The 19,088-nt window shown below is 47.4% G+C and overlaps 1 protein-coding gene across 1 annotated transcript in view; it reads right to left on the bottom strand.

Annotated features, from left to right (window-relative positions):
• LOC309621505 (nuclear RNA export factor 2-like) overlaps nt 1–12,691 on the bottom strand; it is a gene marked incomplete at its 5' end in the record, with an annotated part of 34,674 nt that extends 21,983 nt beyond the window's left edge. Inside the window, 15 exons of the mRNA XM_082408942.1 lie at nt 3,046–3,232; nt 3,539–3,816; nt 4,387–4,640; nt 4,749–4,807; nt 4,914–5,058; nt 5,755–5,791; nt 7,596–7,700; nt 7,885–7,992; nt 8,112–8,200; nt 8,347–8,416; nt 8,555–8,635; nt 8,752–8,856; nt 10,063–10,238; nt 10,671–10,839; nt 12,497–12,691. Coding sequence (XP_082265068.1) covers nt 3,046–3,232; nt 3,539–3,816; nt 4,387–4,640; nt 4,749–4,807; nt 4,914–5,058; nt 5,755–5,791; nt 7,596–7,700; nt 7,885–7,992; nt 8,112–8,200; nt 8,347–8,416; nt 8,555–8,635; nt 8,752–8,856; nt 10,063–10,238; nt 10,671–10,839; nt 12,497–12,691 — 2,058 coding nt within the window. The remainder of the gene's footprint in view (nt 1–3,045; nt 3,233–3,538; nt 3,817–4,386; nt 4,641–4,748; nt 4,808–4,913; nt 5,059–5,754; nt 5,792–7,595; nt 7,701–7,884; nt 7,993–8,111; nt 8,201–8,346; nt 8,417–8,554; nt 8,636–8,751; nt 8,857–10,062; nt 10,239–10,670; nt 10,840–12,496) is intronic.
• Nucleotides 12,692–19,088: the final 6,397 nt, after the last annotated feature.

The raw sequence follows: 19,088 nt of genomic DNA, 5'->3' as shown, positions 1-19,088 counted from the left end.
AAACCTGTGGACACCTGGATCTTGGACTTCCAACCTTTAAAACTGTGAGAAATAAATTTCTGTTGTTTAAGCTACGCAGCCTGTGGTATCTTGTTATGGCAGCCATAGCAAACTAATACACCGTCAGATAAGGTTTTCAATTTTGACAGCTCATTAGAATCAACTGAGGTGAACCTTAAAGATACTGATGACTGGGCTTACCCCTAGAGGCTCTGATTCAGTTGGTTGAATCTGAGCATTAGAGGGGATCCTAATGGATATGCAGAGTTGAAAACCACATGTCTAGGAGAGTAGTTTTTTGCACTCCATTGAGCAGGCTGAGAGTGATGAATCTAGCATCATTTAGAAGGCATCCCCCTGTATCTCCCTCCTTCCACTGTTTTTCCTCTGCCCCACATCCCCCTTCTTTTTCTGCCGTATCCAGATCTCCACAGATGGACCCAGAGATGCCCCCACCTCTTAATCCTGTTCCATATCCAAGTTCCGTCCTAATTTGAGGAACATTTAATAGCTTCAGCCCCACTTCTGCCCTCCCTGTCAAGAAAAGTGAGTCTCGAGGGGCCTCATATTCTCTTACTCTGCCTGTTAGCCAGAGCCAGGGCAGCTCTCTATAGAGATAACTTCTTGCCTCTTAATCCAATTATGAAATGGATGAAAGACATGAACAGAGGGCAAATAGGCTTAGGAAAAGCTATTCAACATCTTTAGCCATCATGGAAATGCAAATTAAAAGCACAATGAAATATTAACCCCCCCTATCAGAATGGCTGAAAAAAACAGTGACAAAACCAAATGCAGACAACACTGGATAAACTGAGTCACTCATACATTGCCAATGGGAATGCAAAATGGTACAGGTCGTCTGCAAAACAATGTGGCAGGGTTTTCGGAACGAAATACGCAATTACCATATGATACAGCAGTTGCACTCTGGGCCGTTTACCCAGAGAAATGAAAATTTATGTTTACACAAAAACCTTTACATGAAGTTCATCACAGTTTTACTCACAATAGTTAAAAAGTGGAAATAGCCCAGATGTCTTTCAACGGGGGAATGGCTAAACAAACTGTGGTACATTCACACCATGGAATCCTATTCAGCAATACAAAGGAACAGACTATAGACCCACTTTACAACTTGGATGGATCCCAGGAGAGATATGCTGAGTGAAAGAAATTCATTCCTAAAGATAATATACTATATGATTCTATTTCTATGACATTTAGGAAATTATAATAGTGTCTGACAGAGTTTAGGGATGTGGGATCAGGAAGAAGGTGGGTGTGGCTATAAAGGCTAACATGAGGGAAACGTGTGGTGATGAAACAGTTTTTGATCTTGTTTGTGGTGATAGTTAGAACACCTACATAGCTGGTAAAAGTGCATGGAATTATATATATAAGTATTATTCACAGGTGTTCTAACACACAAATGAGTGCATGTAAAATGGCGAAATTGTAGTAAGCTCAGTGGACTGTACCAATGTCCATTTCTTAGTTTCGATACTGTACTAAAGTAATACAAGGTGTTATTATTAGGAGAAGGTGAGTGATGGGTATACATGACCTCTCTACACAGTTTTTTGCAACTTTTGGTAAATCAATAATTATTTCAAAGTAAATAAGTTAAAAAAACAACATAGGAGTTGTGGGGAAAATAGTGTTAGTTACACAACCTAAGAACCTAATAAAAATGTTAGCACAGTTTTAGACCTGTTAAATGATTAAGAATACCATAATTATTAGAGTAAATATGGTACTTTACTTGCTAAATACGTTATATTTGTTTATAGAAGTGAACATCAGAACGGTCACAACTTGTGAGTACTGAAGTGGTGGAGAGAAGGTTATCAGGAGGCAAAGCTTGGATTTTAGGGTAGTCCAGGAATGGAGTCCTTACTCTATAATTTTCAAGCACTGTATAGGTCGGCTATAAATGCTAGAGACTGCCAGGGATGATGTGGGAGATGGGACCTTTTGGTCCTGGCCCCACTAACTCATGGTTGGGTCAGGGGAAGAGCAATCCAAGACACACAACATACAATGTGCAATGTTACTCTTTAATATAAAGATAAACAAGGATCATGCGTGGGAAAAATACAGGACAACTGGCAGGCCTACACGGTAAACTTTGGTTTCCTGATTAGCTGGACTGCAAGCTTAGTCATGGATATGGCTTCAGTTAAGAGAAGAGAGGTAACAAATATGAGGAGGATGAAAATGACATCTAAAGGCTCATTTGCAGAGTTTTGTTCTCAAGATCCCAGGTCAGTGGATGAGGGTCTCATCTCAAAATTCATCTGGAATCTTGCCCTTGGGCTGAAGAAAGTAAAGAGAAAGAATTGGGATGTCAGCAGAGCCAGCAGCCGTTGAGTTTCAACCCCAGGGCACCTGACTTCTGTCCGCCTTCACCTTCCTGAAACCCTAGAGGTCTATTTCTTCTTATCTCTGAATTCTCAGAATTGACTTTTTAATGAGTAAAGAAGTTTTTAGTTCTGGTATAGTCTAGTCATCGTACTGAAAGCACCTGTAGTGGGGGAGGATAGATGACCTCCCTTAGGACCAAACTGGAGACACTTGACCACACAACGTCACAGCTAAATCTATGCTACAAGAGCACGCCTTCAAGTTTACCAACATGTATGTACCAGAATGAGCAGATGCCACAGCATGTAATGCTGAAAAAGAAGCGAAAAGGTAAATGCCTATCAATAATAGCTTATGGCTTCCTGGAATTCAATTGTTTAATATATTGATCTTAGAAAGAATAATGTAGCTTCACATATACTGAGAGGAAATGCTGGTACTAATAATAAACAAAAGAAGTTTCAAAACAATATATAAGATAGGAAACCTGTATTTTATAATACATGGAAAGGTATTAGTATGAAATTAGGGAATGTCTCACAACTAAACGTTTGTAAGAAAAAAATAGATGTAAAATAATTACCTTCAAGTTCCCATTAATCACCCCTCTACTCCTCCCAGCTCCCTCCTATGCCCACGCAAACCCAGCACTCACTTCTGATTCCACTAGAGGTTCACCTCAGGTGGGGTGGAGGACGACTGCATGATGTCCTGCTGCCCCTGGGAGAGGGTGTGCATGGAGCTGGAGGTGGGCGTAGGCACTGGGATGGAGAACACACTCTGGGTCTCACTGGGGCTGGCGTCCCTCACAAACAGCTCGTCATTCACGATGCGCAGATTGAAGGAAAAGTGGGCCCTCAGACAACTGCTGGATGGACATCCACACCCCCAATATTGACTCTGCTCCCACTGGCACTCAGCAGCCAGGTTCCTCCCACGCCCCTCCTGTGTCTGTCTCCCGGGTTCCTTGACTGGTCCCTCTGGCCCTCCCCACAGAGCCCACCTTTGGAGAGACTGTCCACCACCCTCACTCGATTTATAGGTTTATCCCCAACCCATGGGCAATTTTGCATTTACCCTTTACCACAGCCCAAGGGGTGGACGCTCTGATCCCCATTCTCGGAAGAAGACACTGAGTCACAGAGAGGTCATGTGACTTGACCAAGGTCACACAGCGAGTGAGTGTTGGGTCAAGGAGAGAACGCATAGGCCGATTCCAGAGCCCATGCTCTTCTTAACCACTAGGCTAGACTGCTCCTGAGATCTCCCTGCTGGCTTTCCACAATAACGAGTAAACCTAAGGTCTGTGCCACCACATTCCCAAGCCCCTGAGCCCAGGCGGGGATGGGCATTCCCGCCCACAACAGGGCTCTCACCTGGAGTAGCTGGCAGGGGTAGCGATGAAGGTCCGGGTGAAGGCACGCACACAGCCCTGAGAACTTCCTTCCACTTCAACAGCAAACAAACAACAGTACCCCTTAGAGCCGCACGTGCTGTACACGCTCAACCGGCGGTCCCCAGTCAGGCTGTGACTGGACACTCATGCTGAGAGGGCATTTGTTCACGGGGGCCAGGGTGTCGGGAATCGGGTGGGCAACTATAGGAGCAGTCTGCGCCCAGTGACAGGGCCCCTGACAACCACTACACAGGTTCACGGGATGCGTTTTTCACAGCCGCCCAAGAGGTGGATACTACTACCCCATTTTGCAAATGAGGAAACTGAGAGGTTAAGTAAAGGCCCAAGTTCTCAGAGTGAGTATCTGGGATGAGAGCCACCAAACTCCGCAGCCTGTGTCCCCAACGCCCAGGGTGTGCAGGGCAGACAGGCATGGACACAGCTCAGACCTGGTTTGTCTGTGGGAAGCATGAGGGCTGGAGAACACAGTGGGGAAGGGGAGGGGAGGGGAGGGGAGGGGAAGGGAAGGGAAGGGGTCAGGGAAGCTGGGTGGTTCTGGGAGTGAGCCTGGCCAGGGGGAGGCAGCAGTGGGGCATCTGGGGTGGGGATCTACACACACTCACCTTCCTTGAACACCCCGCTGACGGAGAAGCAGAGCATCGTTTCCTGAAAGGGAAGAGCCCAGGCGCCCAGTCACCACCTGCACCTCCTACCCACCTGCGGCTTCCTGGGCCCGCCCGAGGGAGGAAGCAGGCGCTCACCGTCTGGAACCACGTGTCCACCACGAAGGAGCTTAAGTCATGCTGAGTCTTGGGCAACACACAGAGGGTGTGCACAATGACATGATTTGTGTGCTTCAGCAGCTGGACCCGCAGGTCTGTGAGGGGAGGGGAAGCGAGCGACGGTCTGGGGCTGCCACGGCCTGGGCCCTATGATTGACCCCTTCACCGCCCTTTCCCACCCAGTCTTCCCATCACCCACTCACGGGGGTCCGTGAGCTTCTTCATATTCCGGCTGTCCTTGAAGTACTCGCACAAGCTGCTTCTAGGAGACAAAGAGCAACAGTGGGTGGTGGGTGTCTGCAGGAGCTGGCCTGTGTCTCCTGGGGAGCCACACGGCCCAGGAGCAGAGCCTGTGCTGTGATACTCACGGGGCTGGGTCCTCGGGGTGGAAGGGAATGGTCAGGGAGAAGCAGGCCTCCTCGTGATAAGCACCCACGAGACCCTGTCGGTCTCCACAGTCATGGATCAAGTAGAACCTGAGCGGGAGCAATGAGGACAGTCTATCTCTGTGGTCTGGACCTCAAATGAGACTTGGAAACTCCCCTGAGCAGACCTGTGCTTAGGTGGCCTCACCTGTCCTCGCCTTTCCACCCTTGCTCAGCTTCCCAGAGGTACTTACTGCTGCAGGAATTGCAGGACTTGTCTCTTCAGCTCATCAGATCCAAAGTAGCTGCCCTGGAATCAAATGGCATTTGAGACTATGCAGTGGATAAAGCCTCCCTGCAACACCCCAAATGTTGTTTGATCCTCTTCCTCACCTTGCAGGGCTTTAATACGCAGGGAGTGTCAACATCAACGGTAACTGGTGACGGTAACTCCTGGCCATCCTGGAGAAGGGAAGAGGAAGTCAGGAGTGGAGACCAGGGGAGTTGCCCTGGATGATCCGGGAAAAGGATGGGCCCAGGAGGGTGAGGGTCAGAGATCAGGTGTGAAAGGGCCCTGGAAATTCCATGGGAAAGCTTACACTGGATGTCTTCATCATGAGGTCCTGGAAGTCTCTAGTGTTATATTCAACTTGTGTGTGTGCGTGTGTGTATTTATGGGTATTTTTCCAGCAAGTCTATCCATGTCATTTTCAGGAGTCCATGCCCCCCAAAATGGTTAAGGTTCTGATGCTAATATGTGATCTAGGCAAGACCCAAAGGGCTTGAGGGCAGGTGCAGAGGCCACCGACATTCGTAAGAGACAATGATCTACGTAGGCACTTACCAGGCATAACAACTTCGGGAAACATTCTCTGATGGCCCTGTCCAAAACCAAAAATAGAGAAGAGGTGGTTGATAGTTCAAGGTTGCAATGCTTCCTTTGAGTTAAAACAGTAATACCATAAACAGAGATCAGTGTGTTCTGGCCCATCCAGCAGCGCCCTTTGCCCACCTCTGCTTCTGATTTTAAGGGTTTTCGGTCCACTTCCCTGTTGAGCACTGAGCATCTGTCATCTTACTGTCTGAAAGGCACTGTCTCCTCATCTCTCTCAATACCTTCACTTTAACATTCCTTCCCTCCCTCCCTTCCTCTCCTTCGCCTGGGTAGCTCCCACCCAGACTACTCGCACTCTCTTCTCCAGTGCCACAGGGAGCAGCATTTCAAACCCATACTGCAGGGCTTCCTTCTCCTCCCTTCCTTCCTCCAGGGCCCCACTGAAGGCTGTGGGGAGAAGAGGGAATGGGGTGGGAGCCCGGGGCTCTGCTACCTCACTGGGGGTCCAGCACTCTGGCAAGACCCGGACACCCCCCAGGGATGGCCCAGGATGCTGGGCCAGGGAGGTGAGTGAGGTGGGGCTCAGGGAGGGAGATGGAGGGGATGAAGGCAGAAAGGGAGTGAAGGTAGGAGGGGAGAGATGAGAGAGACATAGGGGCACAGAGACAAGGGAGAGAGAGAAAACAAAGGGAAGGGAAAGAAGCTCTCCCGTGGTCGGGGTCAGGGAAGAAGAGAGAAGAAAGGGGAAACGGCGCCCCTGTTGCGGCTCTTCACCTGCCCCAGAATCGCCCAGACACACCAGGTAGGAATGGAAAATATGCACATGTTGGGCTGGGGCCCCACTGGATGCTGGTTGAAACTTTGTCACCTGTGTGAGTTCAGCCAGACTTGGGCATGGGAAACAGGGCCGCCATGAGGGCACATCTCCCCCAGAATGAGGAAAGGGTCAGGTCCCAGCTCAGTATGGGGCTGAGGATCCGTGGCCCAGTCTTATGATCACCGTCTTCTCTCCTGATGACCCCTGCACCTGTCTGAGTTCGTTCTTTATCTGAGGAATCGTACCTGTCTCAGGCTGCCCAGGGCTCCTGTGAAGGACCAGATGGGATGATGTGACGTGTGCAGGGAGGGATGGGAAGTGCCCCTGAGAGCCCTGTCCTTCTGTCTCCTCTACCACCTCTGCCCTCTGCCTTCCACTCCTGCCTCAGGAAGCCCTCTGATCACTGGCGGGGGCCCACGTCTGGCCCCTTGACTCAAGGAGCCCTGCTTTTTCCCAAGGAGGCTCCAGCTCCTGGCATTGGGCCAGCAGAATGGATGTCATGACAGCAGCCACCCACGGCCTCAGCCCTCAGCATGGCGCACGAAAGCCCCCATGTCAACCTGGGAGACGAGGGGGGTCCCCTTTGGAGGAAGGGAAAGAGGGCCCCTCTCAGAACAGGGGAGGCAAACGCCATCTCAGCACGAAGAAGGAAGGCTTCTCTCAGCAAGAGGGCCTGGACTGGAGGACCCTTCTCAGTCCAGGGCGCCAGCATCTGGATCAAGGCTGGTCGCTCCTGGTCCTGGTGAGGAGGAGAAGCCCTGCTTCCTGCGGCACACTCTTGGGAGGCCTTGGCGGAATATAGCTGGGCGCAGAGAGCTGGAAACAGACCCCAGAGCCCCTGCAGAGGTGAGCAGGTCAGGGGAAGGAAACTCCTCACCGGTGATAGGCACAGAGAGAGCAGAAGGTGGGGCCTGTGATCCTCCCAGAAGACCAGGGCTGCCACCTTTGGCAAAGGGGCACTGTCACAGATAGTCTAGGCTCCCACGGGTGAAGGTCACCAGGAAGGGTGACAGGGTGTTCACACTGACCTTACATAGGTGGACTGGTCTGGGAAGGTGCCACACAATGGGTTCCCTTGCAGCCACAGCTCTTCAAGCTTCAGCCCTTGCATCTTGCTCAACTCCCACACAGAATTCAGCTGAGAAATATGGGGCGGAAGTGGGAAAAGGAATCCCAGGGAAAGAGGGACATCCGGCTCTCTGCACCCCCAGCCCCCTCCCTCCCCCACAGGTACCTTCACCTGCCTCCTGTCATCACTCTGATGGCCACTAACACGCCCCCCCCACTCTCAACCCAACTTTGACCTGGCTCCCTCTTCTCACCTCATTTTTGGAGAGGTTCAGGATCTTGACCGTGGGGGCCATCTGTATAATGTCAGACAGGCCATCCAACTGGTACAGTTTGTTGCTGCTCAAGTTCAAGGACAACAGCTTTGGGGCAAGAAGAGGTAGAGTGAAGGTTACTATCTAGGACCTTGGAGACAAATCTGCCCTCCACCCCATCTCTTCCACCCCCTACCCTAATACCAGCACTGGGCCTACAGCCTCACCTCAGGGAAATTCTTTTTGATGATCTGCAGGGTGGCAGCCATGCAGTTTCTTCGATTCAGAATTATATCAATATCATGGCCCACCAAGTCTTCAGGAAGGAGAGGGGAGGGAATCAGATGGCTGAGTGGGGTCTGGGGCCAGCACCAGCCCCTCCCCACGTTACCATCCCTAAGTCTCCCTCCAGGAAGACCCCTCTGCCCTCACCCACCCTAGAATTACTGCTGTCAGCCGTACCTGGGTCATCGCGGAGCCTCCGGAGGTCAAGAGCTTGCTGGGAGACATCAAATCGTTTGCTCAAGGTCAGCTGCGGAGTGAGAGATGGAGAGAGCCGCTCTGAGGCTGTGGTGGTGGCAAGGAAATCAGGGGCGAGGGGGAAGGTGGGCTGGAGGAAGGAGAGGTGGGTCTGAGCGCTGGCACACAAAATGCCTTGAGTCTGCATTACTTTTAGCTGCTCCATTTCTTCTGGCTTCAACTTATCCCGCACAGAGTAGGGAGCAGCGGAGGGCCTGACAAACACAGATATCTGCAGGAAGAAGAGGTGGGGTAAGCACCAGGAACTCTAGTTCCAAAGAAGAGAACCAGCCCCTGGCCTGTACTCCTTCCTCAGGATGAGGTACAGGTAATGCCCGCAACACACACCTTTCGGCTCTCCTCGTCACAAATCTTGTTGCTGACATCCATTAATGCAGAGGCAGTGCTAGCTTCTTGGACAAAGAACTGAGCCCCATTGTGCATAAAGTGGAACTACAGGGATTGAATGCAACAGCAATAGTATCAGAAGCCAACAGACCCTGCTGAACCAGGTCTCTCTCTCTCCCCCTTCCCTGTGCCCACGCGTCTGGCTTCGGCATCCTCTCTTACGTCCACTGGAGTGAAGGGGACACTGCAATGGCTCTGGATTGAGTTCATTAGCCATGTCCTGTCATACTTTATCCTGGAAGGAATCTAAGGATGAAAAGAAGGGATGGGAGAGAGGACAGACAACAGGGAATTTAGGCTGGAGGACGAACCTTTTCCTGTTCTTTTCCGGCCTTCTACTGAGCTTGACAGGGTTTCTAAAGAAGGGACCACTGGCATGATTTCTTATGGGTGTGTGTAATATGGATTTCCTAAATACTCTTTCTCTCCAGTCAAACTCTCTTCCAAATAATCAAGGTGTCAGAGATGATCTTCCTTTTATAAATTTCCAGGAGATCCTACCCAGTGCAGACACTGCTTGCCCCTCAGACAAGGTCTCCAGAGGCTCGACCCTCCATCTCCCACACTCAGCTTGCCAAACTGAGACCTCCAATGTGGAGTTGCTCCATATCCTTGGCAGTAGTTTCCATCTTTGCTCTGAGACAGGCTCCTCCGTTCTCCTCACAGTCAGCCTGTTCCCTTTACACTGCTTCTCTGAATCTGCCCTTAGATGAACAAGATTGTTAACTCCTGGTCATAAAAAGGACAGCTTACAAGCTGTCCCCAGTGAAATAAACCAGCGTCTCTACATGAGACCAACACAACTCCCCCTGACTTTTCTCTCTTGCACATTCCATACATTTTTCAGGATACTCACGGTGACCCTGAACCAGCTCCCTGGGGTTCCATCTTGTGTGTTCTCCTGCATTTCTCTCTCCAGAGGTTTTCTGTTTCCCCACACAGTCATATGCATGTGGCCTTCACTGTGCCATCTCACACTCCTCTCGTTGCCTCGGATGGTACAGGGAGAGCTGCAGGGGGGATGTGGAGAGAAGGAGGGTGAGTGGCCATACGTGCTAAGAAAGTCTTCTGTACACCCTCGTCTCTTTGACACCAGCACTACAATTAGGATTGCTCAACCATTATTTCACTTCTAGCATGCTTCAGTTTTGCAGTGACAGAAGAAAAACAAGTCCACGGAGAGTGAGAGAGGTGCATAGTCCCAGGGGCTGCTGTGTACAAACCCTGCTGCCTGGTCACTTACTGTCTTACTTCGGGGTCCTCCTGGACATCCCTCTTCACCACGTTTCCATCATCCTCCTGCAGGTGTGAGGGCTGAGGCTCACCCCCACCGTGTTCATAATGAGGGCTCCTCTTGCCAGAATTACCTGGGAAAGAACTACAACCTTTCTTTCTTCCTTGAGGTGGTCTACCACCATCACTGTATTCTGAAAAGAGGAACAAAAATACAGGTTTGAAGACACATCTGTGGTGCACTTACCACATACCATGTCTTAGGCTAACAGGATGGTAGGGCAGGCACAGTGCCAACCTGGCCTAAGGGACCAATCCCACAAACCTCAGAAAGGACACTCTTCTGCCTGTGCAGAGAGGACAGCCTTATCCGACAGATGGCACTATCAGGGGAAGAATCGAGGAGGAGCAGGATGAGGAAGAGGAGGACAAGGAGGAGAAAGAGGGAGGAGAAGGAGGAGGGAGGAGAGGACAACTGCGTTGAAACTTTTAACACAGTGGAGCAGGACTGATAAGGAACCGAGGTGTATGCGTCCATGGGTTAGACTGGACACCAGTCATATATGTACCAGGAAGGCACCCGAATCTTGCCTTCTCTCAGGACCTTCCAACAACCACACCAATACCTCTCTCGTGCTTCCCAAATCCAATCAGCCACCACACCGATTCCACTAACAACCAGCAAGCTAGCTGGACTTCCTTTGCCGGTGCACTAGGAGCTTTAATGTCAGGTGGCACTGATGTCACAGCCTCCTGAACTGTCTCCCTCCCTCCAGCCTTGCCCTGAACAATACTCTGTTTGAAAGAGCCAGGGTGAGCACTCTTTTGGGCCAGCCTGAAATGCCTTTCAGCTCAGCAGGCAACTCTTCCTCACTTCAGCTCTTCTATAACAAGGGTGTGAATGATAACCTGGAATGATGTGTCAGCCACCATTTCCAAGTGTTTAGGGATTCTTCTTTTTGCTTTCTATTACTGGTTTCTAATTTGATTCCATCGTGGCCAGGGAACACACTCTGGGACATTTCAATTCTTCTTTTTTTTTTTTTAATAATTTAATTTCTTTATTTATGTCTGCGTTGCGTCTTCATTGCTGCACACGGGCTTTCTCTACTTGCGGCTAGAGGGGGCTACTCTTCGCTGTGGTGCACGGGCTTCTCGTCGCGGCGGCTTCTCTTGTTGTGGAGTTTGGGCTCTAGGCACGTGGGCTTCAGTAGTTGTGGCACGCGGGCTCAGTAGTTGTGGCTCGAGGGCTCTAGTGCGCAGGCTCAGTAGTTGAGGCACACGGGCTTAGCTGCTCCGCGGCATGTGGGATCTTCCTGACCAGGGCTCGAACCTGTGTCCCCTGCACTGACAGGCGGATTCTTAACCACTGCACCACCAGGGAAGTCCCTCAGTTCTTTTTGAATTTACTGAGGCTTGTCTGATGGTCGAGGAGATGGTCTAACTTGGTGAATGTTACAGAGACCCTCGGGGAAAAACCTGTACTCTGCTGTTGGTGGGCGGACTGTTCTATTTATGTCATGAAGATCTCGTTAGTTTCCTGTGTTATTCAGGTCTCCTATATCCTTGCTGATTTTCTCTCTGGTAATTCTGTCACTTGCTAAGAGGGAGGTGGGTGTGGAAGGCCCCCACTATAATTATAGATCTGGCTCTTTCTCCTTTCAGCTCCACCAGGTTTTGATTCATGTACTTTGAGGCTCTGTTGTTTGTGTTCATACACATTTAGGATCTTTATGTCTCCCTGGTGTCCTGATCCTTTCATCATTCTGTAAGGCCTCTCTTTGGCTCTTGTTCATTTTCTTTGCTCTGACATCTACTGTATTGGATACTGAAGCCACAGGCACGCTTAGAAAGTGTCCTGGTTATACCTCACCTTTTATTCACTCCTAGGAGTTGTGTTGTTGTTCACCCCTCCGCCCACAAATTCTCCCCTCCAACATATCTAATTCACCATGGGAAAAGATTTGGAAGTTTTTCGGCACCTGCAGAAATAAGATCGTGTCAATTCTCTTCCCCATAGGTGGATTCACTAAGGGTATTTTATTTTTAACACATTCCACTGAAACAGGGAACCAGCAGATAATCATACCAGTGGCTTGTGGGGAGGGAGGATTATGGTAATTACACTGTTAGAAACCAGCTTCCTTTGGGTTGTAATACTTAAGGCTCTCCAGGTTTGTGGGCTGTGCCTTTTGTACATTAACTATTCCATGTTGTCTCAGGGCACGCTTACGAGTAAAGATCCGTCCAGGGCTGATCACTCCACGATGGAGTGATTACGACCAGGCCTCAGATGAACTCCTCTGAGGAGCCGTTGCTTTCCCTGTGTGGCCCGCTGTCAGGGCAGTCCTGCTACTCACAACCTTGGGACTTTCCCTGTGTGGCACTGGAAGTGAAAGTAAACACAGATAGGGCATTGGACCCACAAATGCCACTTGCTCGGCCCCCAAACCTCGGAGGGGGCCTGGCGTGCTCTCTTTCTCCCACACTCCACATCCAACTGGTCAGGAAATTCTCTCGGCCCCTCTCTCAAAGTATGTCCAGGAGCCAGCCACTTCTCACCACCTCCATTACCACCACCCTGGCCAAGATACCAACATCTATCTCCTGGACTGTACTGCTGTCCAGCTGGCCCCTCTGCTTTCATCCTGGCTCCCTTACCTGTCTGCTTTCAACCCAGCAGCAGAGCGCAAGTCAAATCATTTCACTCCTCTGCTCAACACCACATAACAATGGTTTGAAGCCCACCAACATGTTCAAAAGCCAGGAGTTCATAATGATACTCATCAACAATAGCAACAACAAAGAGGAACCTTATTGGTGACCTTTGGAGAATGCCAGGCAACCAACTCGTTTTCAGGAAAATCCAGCAATGAAAGGGAAAAATTGACATTTTAAAGGGAGCAGTAAGGGCATGTGGTCTATGTATGGTGTATAGGAAGAGTCAGAGTCATTTGCAAGAACCCACATTCCTTCAGAAATAACGTTGCCAAGGGGAAAGCGTAGAAGGGGGCCAGCTAACAGCTACCGCAGTCCCCTGGCTGACCAACTATGTCGGGTGCCTAAACAGGGCTAGAGACCTCCCTCATCAAGGTGATTCAGACACAAGCAATCTCAGACATTGCCTTGTCAAGTACTTGATAGAATAATCCAGTGAAGCCATGTGGTCCTGGGATTTACTTTGCTGGGAGATATTTGAGAACTGATTAAATCTCCTTCCTCATTAATCGATCTGTTCATATTATGTATTTCTTTACGATTCAGTCTTGCTAGATTGTCTGTTTGGGGGACTTTATCCATTTCTTCTAGGTTTTCCAATTTATTGGCATACAATTATTCACAGTATTCGCTAATAATCCTTTTAATTTCTGTAGTATCAGTTGTAATGTCCCTCTTTCATTTCTGATTTTAATTATTTGAGTGTCTTCTATTTTTTTTTTCTTAGTGAGTCTAACTAAGGGTTTGTCAATTTTGTGTAGCTTTAACAAAAAGCCAACTCTTAGTTTCATTTACTTTTCTTCTATTGTTGTTGTATTTCTTCTCTATTTCATTTATCTCTGCTCTTATATATCTCCTTCCTTCTGCTAGTTTTGGCTTTAGTTTATTCTTCTGTTTCTAATTTCTTGAGGTGTAAAGTTACGTTGTTGATTTGAGATCTTTTGTCTTTTCAATGTACACATTTAAAGCTATAAACTTCCTTCTTAGCACACCTTTGCTGCATCCCATAAGTTTTGGTATGATGGACTTTCATTTTAATTTGTCTCAAAGCAGTTTCTAATTTCCTTTGTGACTTCTTCTTTGACCCATTCATTCTTTATGCGTGTGTATGGAGATTCCAAAAAAAATGAAAAATACAACTCCCATATGACCCAACAATCCCACTTCTGGGTATATATCCAAAAGAACTGAAAGTAGAATCTTGAGGAGGTACTTGCTCATCTATGTTCATAGCAGCACTATTCACAACAGCCAAGAAGTAGAAACAATTAAAATGCCCATCAATGGATAAATGGATGAACAAATTGTGGTATGTATATATATATATACAGTGGAATATTATTCAGCCTTTTAAAGGAAGGAAATTCTGTCATATGCTACAGCATGGATGAACCTTGAGAACATTACGCTAAATGAAATAAGCCAGTCACGAGAAGACAAATACTGTATGATTCCACTTGCATAAGCTTTCTAGGGACTTCCCTGGTGTTCCCGTGGGTAAGACTCCATGCTCCCATTGCAGGGCGCCCATGTTCAATCCCTGGTCGCGGAACTAGATCCTGCAAGCATGCTGCAACTGAGAGTCCGCATGCCACAGCTAAGAAGCCTGCATGCCACAACTGAGTCCACATGCTGCAACTAAGAAGTCTGCATGCCGAAACTAGAGATCCCGCATGCTGCAACAAACAGCCGGCACAGCCAAAATAATAAATAAATAAATAATTTTTTTTTAAAAGTTGGGAAAACTATAGTAAACAGAGTCCATGGGTTTAAAAAGAAAAGGTATCTAAAGTAGTCAGATTCATAGAAGCAGACAGTAGAATGGGGTTACCAGGGACTGGGGGGAAGGGACAAAGGGGAATTGCTGTTTAATGTGTAGAGTTTCAGAATTGAAAGACGAAAAAGTTCTGAAGATTGGTTTCACAACAATGTGAATCAACTTAACAGTACTGAACTGTACACTTAAAAATGGTTATGATGGTAAATTTTATGTTACGCATTTTTACCATAATTTTTAAACCTGTACATTAGAGTGTGATTACTCAAAAGGAAATATTAAGAAAAGTTTTTGTTTGGATATGTAAATACAAACGTAAAGAAGTCAACATAAAGAACACGTGAGAATGTCAACTGTGCTTATGAGTAGGTGTTTGGAATGCACAAGAGGTGTACTTTCATGTCCCTGCTCTACTTGTATAAAAGGCTGGGTCAGGGTTTTGCCACGGGCTTGGGGGGAAGCACTATTGCTACTGACTCATTACCTAGCGTAATAGAAACAATTACTGATAATCAGATCCACCTGTCTTCTCTCTGATTATTAAGCTACATCACTTTGGACAATTCACCCGACTTCTCCTGATCTCAAATTACTTACATGTAAAAATCAGGGATTAGAGCTAACCACCACCTCAATCAAGATATAAAGCATATACCACACTCCAAATGGTTCCCAGTTAATCTTTCCATCTCCCAGCTCCATATAAACCTTGATCTGCTCACAGTCCCTATATATTCGTTTTGCCTGCTGCAGAATTTCTTGTAAACGGAATCATACATACTGCACACCTTTGTGTCTGGCTTTTTAAAGTCAGCATCATGTTTTTGAAATCCGTTTATGTTCCTGCCATTTTTATTGCTGAGCAATATCCCACAGCATGGGTTGTAGTTCTCCACCTCGTTTACACAGTAGAGCCCCTTGGGGAGTTTGAGAATGCCACCAGCTCCAAGCTATATCCACAATAATTAAAGCAGAATTGGGTTGAGACCCAGGCACCCACATTTTCTAAATTCTCCACGTGACTGCAGTGTGCTACCACAGTTGAAAGCTACTGTATTAAAGTATCAGCTTTTGGTTTACGCTTGCCAGAGACCCTAGGAATGGATGCCACCTCATTTTGCTGGCTTTCCACTCTGTTGTTTTAGGGACCTAGTGATTCCATTAGCTTAAATTAGAGATTGGCAGACTACAGCCCATGGGCCAAACCTGGCCTGTGGCCTGTTTTTCTAGGGCCTGCAAGCTAAGAATGGTTGTTACATATTTAAATGGTTACAAAAATAATATTTCTTGACACGTGAAAATTATTTGAAATCCACACGCCAATGTCCACATGCAAAGTTTTATTGGAACACAGCCATACTTGTCTCTGGAGCCTTCCGCTCTACAACAGCAGAGCTGAGTAGTTACGAAAGAGACAAACTGGCCCACAAAGCCTCAAATATTTGTCACCTGGCCCTTTCCAGGGAGTTTGCTGAGCTCTGGCTTAGAGCAAGTGTCCTTAAAGCAAATGCACAGTAACTGTGGTAAATGGCTGACGGTCCCTTTGGCTAAGCCTGGGAAGAAGATTTACTGCAGTAACTTGCGACTTCACCATAGGGTCCTTCCTCAGTAGTCCACTCATTCATGGTGTTCTGGCTCAAGTGTGGGAATTGAGTAAGGGACTACCATTTGCCATCAAGATAGGTCAAGTCACCAGACCTAGAGCTTGATTTCTTTATTTTTATGTTCTTATATGTTATTACAAATATTTATTTATATTTTATTTATTTTTACACTGATCAAATGCAACTTTGGAGTATGTCAGATATTTCAAGATCCAAGGGATCTGTTGATCAATTAGCCACCTTCAGAGGTTGCTACAGGTCAAACCAATGTGACTACCCTTCCATCCTTGCTGTTTATTAGGTAAACAGCACTCACCTTGAGGCAGGAGATTAAGTGCTCCTACTGGGCCTGCAACACCAGAACCCCAACATCTCCACTCAAATGAGGGTGACCATGTCAATGGCAGAATCTCCCATCTCATCTGTGGCCTACACAAGTCAGCCACTTCAGAACACTTCACAGATGAAGATGCCCTCCACACTAATGTGTTTCTCAATGCTGTGGGGGAAAGGAGTGTCCTCTGGGTCCCAAACAGCAGCTGCCTGGTCCACCAACACATTGACTTCAAAGGCATTTCAATTCAAGTGACCACAGGTGGTAACTCTTGAAACCGAGTCCCCCTAAAACCGAGTTCCCTTGCCAGGTTGATGATTAACTTCTCTGTCCAAAACTTTATTCCCTCTCTTGTCCCACTCATGATCCCCTCAGGATTGAGGAGTATCAAAGAAAAGGGGGGACTGACACTGAACAGAACCCTTCAGGGCCCTCCTGGGTACAAAAGCCCCGCTGTGTTCCCTGTTTCTTGTCTGTAGGAAAAGGCTTTGGCCTCCTAGGCCTTCCCTCAGTTCCAAAGAACAGACTCAAGCAGTTAGTAATTAGGGAAGTGAGGAAATGCAGAAACAAAGGAAAAGCAGTCAAAGAAACGAAATTGAGTTATTTGTAGACAGGTGGATGGACATAGAGTCTGTCATACAGAGTGAAGTTAAGTCAGAAAGAGAAAAACAAATACCGTATGCTAACACATATATAGGGAATCTAAAAAGATATGGTCATGAAGAACCTAGGGACAAGACGGGAATAAAGACACAGACCTACTAGAGAATGGACTTGAGGATACGGGGAGGGGGAAGGGTAAGCTGGGACGAAGTGAGAGAGTGGCACGGACATATATACACTACCAAACATAAAACAGAGAGCTAGTGGGAAGCAGCTGAATAGCACAGGGAGATCAGCTCGGTGCCTGGTGACCACCGAGAGAGGTGGGATAGGGAGGGTGGGAGGGAGGGAAGGGGTGGGATAGGGAGGGTGGGAGGGAGGGAGACGCAAGAGGGAAGAGATATGGGGACATATGTATATGTATAACAGATTCACTTTGTTAGAAAGCAGAAACTAACACACCATTGTAAAGCAATTATACTCCAATAAAGATGTTAAAAAAAAAAAAAAGAAAGAAAGGCAGTCAAGAAACAATAGTGCAGTGATAAAGCAGAGTCCTAGTTTCTCTGCAAGAGATAACAACTTGATACATATCTTTGAGCTGCTATGCAGAAACTAAGATCCCCTGCCCAGGTGGAGGACGGTGACTCCATGCTGACCACAAGCACACAGACCCCAGACTGGTTAGAACCAGAATGCTGATGATTAAGATCCCTGAAACAGCACCCTGTTTCTTCACCACCAACCAATCAGAGGAAAGTCATGCACCCTGCAGCCCTCACCCCAGATGTTGCCTTTAAAACCCTTCCCTGAAAGTCAGCAGGGAGTTAGAGTCTTCTGAACACAAGCAGCCAGTTCTCCTTGCTTGGCACCCAGAAAATAAACACTGTACTTTCCTTCACCAACAACCCAGTGTCAGTAGATTGGTTTTGCTGTGCAGCAGGTGACTGGACCCAAGTTCTGTCCGGTAACGCAACTGCAACTCTTTCTCCATTGTTCGCCATGGAACACTAATGATTCATCCTCTATTACCAACTGGGTCCTTACTATCTTCAGATCCACCTAGACTGGATGACCTATCCCCGACCCCCACTTCCTTCAGGGCCCTTTGCTTGCAACCAATTTTGGTGTCAAGTACTCTATTAATCAAAGTTCCCACTTCCTTATGCCAGATATTCATTCTAGCTATTTTATAAAAATAAGACATCTTTAATAAAACACATCACACAGCTTACAAAAATTCTGTGAGGGCCAGAAAAGTGGGCTTGGATGCCGCACAGCCAGGGGAAGCCCCCTCACACCATGGGACTGGTATAGCTGAAACACCCCTGCTGCCTATGAGCTAACCAACATGTATGACAGAGACTGAATTCTAGGCACTCTGCTGTGGCTGCCCGTAAAAGCCAGAGACCTCTCCCATCATACAAAGCTGATCCTGCCTGTGGCTCCCACATTACTCAGTTCCACCTCCAAGTTTCACTGTGGTGCATAGGCTTGATACATAGAGATCTTCTTTGGGACCCTAGACAAAAGGGGGTCTAGGAAACATACACACACACACACACACACACACACAGACACACACACACACACACACACACACACACACAGATACGAACGTAGGTCTCCATTCTTGTTTTTAGCTTTCCAGGTCTCTACAGTACAGGAAAACATGTAAGAGTGTTTATGAGTGTTGGAATAGTTGCCAGCTGAGCCAACTTGAGGTATATTCCACAGGACCAATTTGTTTGCTCTCGTAAATGGTATACTCACAATGAAAATATTATTTTCTATTTCGTGCAATTATCTTGTGTATATTAGTCTTGCATCCAATAAACTGGTTAATCACTATTATTATAATTTTCCATAGATCCTCTTGAGTTTTATATGAAGACAATTATACTCACAGTTTTGTTCCCTTTCACTTTTACACATGTATTAATTAATGTATGTATGTATTTTGGCTTACTGCAATGCCTAGGAGACTCAGTAAGATGTTGAACAGAAG

Source organism: Balaenoptera borealis, assembly GCF_965194805.1.
Source record: "Balaenoptera borealis genome assembly, contig: HAP1_SCAFFOLD_550, whole genome shotgun sequence".
NCBI classification, from domain to species: domain Eukaryota; kingdom Metazoa; phylum Chordata; class Mammalia; order Artiodactyla; family Balaenopteridae; genus Balaenoptera; species Balaenoptera borealis.
Note: the sequence above shows the minus strand (reverse complement) of the source record. Positions and strands in the feature narration are given on the sequence as shown.